Below are 4,609 nucleotides of genomic sequence, written 5' to 3' on the forward strand. Positions count from 1 at the left end.
AAAAAAAAAAAACCAAAACCATTTCCTTAATTAACGTCTTCCTTTCAGGGCTGGAGAGCTGGCTAAGAGCACTTGATCCTGCTACAGGGGACCCAGGTTTGGTTCTTAGCACCCACATCAGGCGGCTCTGAACTGCCTGTCACTGCAGATCCAAGCATCCGACACCCTTCTGTGGTCTCTGAAGGTTCTAGCATGAACACTGTGCACTACATGCCAGCACTTGCACAGACACATTAAAAGAAAATAATCTTGAAAAAAAAAAGTTGCCTTTCTGTCTTCTGTAACAAGGGTGGGAACCAGTGCTTACCTTCATCGTCGTCATCTCTCTCCTTCTCCTCCAGAGCTTGTCTCTCCAGCTGTTTTGCTACTTCATCCACCAAGGCTCCGGATTCCTTATCAAGTTCTTGTTGCACTGCTGTTCAAACAAAACAGGACAAATCAAATGATTCCCACACCTGAATATTTTCTAATGATCCTGTACAGTTCACGAATCTTTTCATAATAAGCAGCATGAGAAACTAAACAGAAGCAGTATCATTACTTGTTAAACCACAGAGAGAAACTTCCAGACCCAAGTAGCCCTGTCTACTCGGGTCATTCTAGGGAACTCTCCGTTATATATGAAAGCCCCTACAGGATAAACAGAAATATAAGTTGATCCCTGCCCTAAGCAACTTAACCTTAACTAAGTTTTAAGAATTAGATGACAACAAGTATTTTATTTACTTATTTACTTATTTTTGGTTTTTCAAAACAGGGTTTCTCTGTGCAGTCCTGGCTGTCCTGGAACTCACTCTGTAGTTGAGGCTGGCCTTGAACTCAGAAATTCACCTGCCTCTGCCTCCGCCTCCCTGCCTCTGCCTCCGCCTCCCAAGTGCTGGGATTAAAGGCGTGCGCCACCACTGCCCAGTGACAACAAAATATGTACTGTGATTACTATACATATACTACAAGCTGAAGGCCATAGGAAGAAGAGATTACACACCAGCTGAACAACAACAACAAATCTAGATAGGGAAAGATAATCCTTAATTACTAAAATGCAACTTTGTAAATATCTAAACCACCTGGAAGTGACTACATCCATCTGTAGGAGCAGTATGCCCACAAAGATAAATATATTAAATATACTCCAGCACATGCTGGCTACTAAAGGAAGATTCCCACTGAGAGACAACTTAAAAATATTAAGAATAGGCCAGTGGATCTCTGTGAATTGGAAGTCCCCCCCCCCCCCCCCCCCCCCCCCCCCCCGGCCCCACAGCCAAGGAGGCATAGTGAAACCCTGTTCCAAATAACTAAAACTGCCAGATACAGTGCTGCACAACTTTGACTCCATACTCTGGAGACAGAGACAGGAGAATCTCTGAGTTATTTCATAAGGCTAGCATGGTCTACTGAGAGTCCCAACCACCACTACACAGAGGAAGCCCTGTTTCAAAAACAAACAAACAAACAAACAAACCTATAAACCAACTATCTGTTGCTCACCTTCAAGGGCAAACTGCAGAGTTCAGAATGACTGCAAGCCCACCGAGTCACAACAGAATGCCCCTAGATTAAATTCTGCTCTAGGGAAGGCCTACAAAGACATGCCAACTCTTGCTTTTCACTCCCATCTAACCGCCAAAATTCTTAAGTAGGTAGAAAAGTCCACTCCACTTTCTCTTAATTCCAACTCCATTTTTCTCTCATCCTTTATCTGATGACCCTTAAATATGAAAAAGTTAAAAAAAAAAAAAAAAACAGGTGGCTGTGAAACAAAAACGTCTCAAGATAAGACACGTTCCTGGTTAACGTGGTCCAACTGTAAACATGCGGCTGTGTCCTCGCCTTACCCACGGAACTAGGTTATTACTAGTTGGGGAAAATCCATTCATAATCGCAGACAACTCTGGCTGCACTGCATGCCAAGTGGCATCAAAATTCAGGCCTGCAAACCCTCAAGGTTGAGCATGCTGTGAGATTTTTGCACCACCATCCAATGGTCAGTGACAGGAGCTGTCTGTAAGGACAGAGACTCAGAGGCACCCCCCCCCCCAATCTGCAATCCAAAGCTAAAGCCCTAGTATGCATGCGGATGACACAAGGGGAGGGCGTACGGTCCCAGCAATCTGCTCCAATACCCCACCCCCAACCCTGGACCAAAATAGGTAGGTCCAGCAACCAGGCCGCAACTAGGGTCGGAAGGGATTCCGAGGCGGTGTCCAAAATCCGCGCCGAAGATGGTGGAGCTGAATCCTGTGCATGTTTCAGGTCCGTGTGCAACTGTCTGCGTGGGAGTTGAGATCGCGCCCCGGAGACCCTCGCTAGCGCTACCATTCGGGAAGCGGAGGCGCTCTCATGCCCCACACCCTCCCACCATTACCGAGGAGCCGCGGCACGGAAAGCTGGCCATGCCAGCCACTCCGCCAGGCCTGGGGATTGAACGAGGGCCAGGGCTCCCTCCCCGTTCCCATCCCCCGGGCACCCCTGGCGGGCTTGAGCCAAGTCATTCGGCCATGCCGGGCAGGGACGGCGAAAGCATGACTTCTTTACCTGACACAGCCCCTTTGCCCTTCTTCTTCTTCCGTCTTTTCTTCTTGGCGGCTTCCTCGGCCGTGCTGGAGGTTCCCTCTTCCCTGTCGTCTGGATCCAGGTCGCCATTCAGGTGGCCCCCGAAGGACGCTGCCTGCTCCACGCCCGCCATGTTGCCCGAGAAAAAGAGAGGGAGAGGGAGAGAGAGAGAGAGAGGGAGCGAGAACGAGCGGCGAGGGCCCGCTCCTTCTTCACCCACCTCCACCAGCGACGCCGGAAGCCGCGCTCGATGGTCCGGACGCAGGGAATGCTGGGACGGCGGAGGACTCTGCAGCACGCGGTCTGAGTGCCCGCCCCCTCGCCTGGCTCAGAGCTTACTCTGACCCTAAGCGTCTGCACCCCCTGTGCGCATCTTCCCAGCCTGGGAAAAAGGGGGGGCGGGGGGGAGTTCGCTCCAGAGTGCGCAGGAGATGCCACTAACAGGAGGAATTTAGTGTTCCCTATTTAAAAAAAAAATCCTACAGGCAGTGATGAGAGAGGGTTAAAATAATGTATTTATCACACACATTCTTGATGACTCAAAGACCGCGTTAAATTCACTGTCACAGCTCGCGGGGAAGCTGTCGAGAAGCGTGGGATAATTTTGGAAGCCGGAATTCCGCGTTTCGTATGCTGCACTCCAAACCTCCGATGGTTCAAGATAGGATCATCTCTTGGAGGCGGTTAATCCATTTAATCCCAGAACTCGTCAGAGAAGCGGGAGAATCTCTGTAAATGCGAGGCCAATATGGTCTACAGAGTGAGTTTCCAGGATTATATAGAGACCCCGTCTCAAAATAAAAGGATACGACGTTCTCACGCGTCTCTTATTTTGAGACAAGTACAGGTTCTGACCAATGGGAACAGGCCTTCCTCAATAACGCCAAAACACACACTCTTCTTAGTTTTCAGTCAGTTCTTGACTTTTAGATGCTTCAACAAAGTATGCTTGAATTCTGCCCATGTCTTTTCCCTTAGTGCTTCATCAGAGTCCCATATTCAGATTGCAATTTTCCTTTTATTTAGACCATTGCCTAAGTAGATGGTGAGTGGCTATCTGGATAAACCAAGGAGTTCTCATCAGTAAGGATCTTTGCCCAGCTAGAGAGTTCTGGTGTTTTCATTAGTTTTAAACTAGGTGCCAAATTTAATTTCATTGATGTCAGAATAGCTCGAAGGTTCTCTTTGTTAGCGGTTTCACTTTATACAGGCCTGACCACAGCTACATAAAATGGGGCCTGGGAGTGTGTAGCTCAGTGGTTGAGCACTTGTTCTAATGCTAAAGACCCTACATTAATCCCCAGCACTATAAAAACAGAAGCAAAGCCTAGTGGTGGTGCACACCTTTACTGAAAAAAAAAGGATCTTTAGGTCTGATGGTCTCTGTTCTAAAGGTAGAACGAAGATGGGAGAAGCTAGAGGTCATAGAGAAGTGGTAAGCTACTGCTGGTATCAATACCGATGAAACTGTAAGCAAAGGCTATAACTGGGGACCAGGGACAAGAGGCTTGAAGACAGAAATATTTCTGAAGTATAATTAAGAGAATATAACAGTCCTTGATCTTGGAGGCGGGGGAGAAGGTAAGAATGGCACCCAGGTTTCTGGCCCAGGGTTTCCAGGTGGAGAGGAGTACCACTCGCAGAGATAAGGAATAAACTAGGCAGAGGAGGCTGTGGATGAGGTGGAGTCAAAGATAAACTGCCTACATCCAAAGTTTGAGATACCTGCAGGGCATGCAGACAAAGATACCCAGTCATCCTGAGAAATGTTTGCTAGAGATAGGGATGCTAGCAGCATTGGGCCTGAGTGTGGCAGAAGGCTTGAAAGTTCAGTGACCAAAGTACAAACAAAACCAAGAGGACACTGGTGTTTGCAAGTTTGGGGGTTTGATTTGGGGGTGGGTATTGGAGATTCTGTCAAGGAGCACTGACTGCTCTTCTGAAGGTCCTGAGTTCAAATCCCAGCAACCAGCCGGGCGTGGTGGCGCACGCCTTTAATCCCAGCACTCGGGAGGCAGAGGCAGGCGGATTTCTGAGTTCGAGGCCAGCCTGG

The 4,609-nt window shown here is 48.4% G+C and overlaps 1 protein-coding gene across 2 annotated transcripts in view; it reads right to left on the reverse strand.

The window, feature by feature from the left end:
• Metap2 (methionyl aminopeptidase 2) overlaps positions 1–2,840 on the reverse strand; it is a 28,761-nt gene extending 25,921 nt beyond the window's left edge. The window contains exons 1-2 of one of the 2 annotated variants that reach the window (XM_021173585.2): positions 2,539–2,840; positions 308–415 (exon numbers count right to left, since the gene is read on the reverse strand). In XM_021173585.2, coding sequence (XP_021029244.1) covers positions 308–415; positions 2,539–2,689 — 259 coding nt within the window. In that variant the 5' untranslated portion in view covers positions 2,690–2,840. The remainder of the gene's footprint in view (positions 1–307; positions 416–2,538) is intronic. The other variant, XM_021173586.1, reaches the window with a different exon arrangement.
• Positions 2,841–4,609: the final 1,769 nt, after the last annotated feature.

Source organism: Mus caroli, chromosome 10 (genome assembly GCF_900094665.2).
Source record: "Mus caroli chromosome 10, CAROLI_EIJ_v1.1, whole genome shotgun sequence".
NCBI classification, from domain to species: Eukaryota; Metazoa; Chordata; class Mammalia; order Rodentia; family Muridae; genus Mus; species Mus caroli.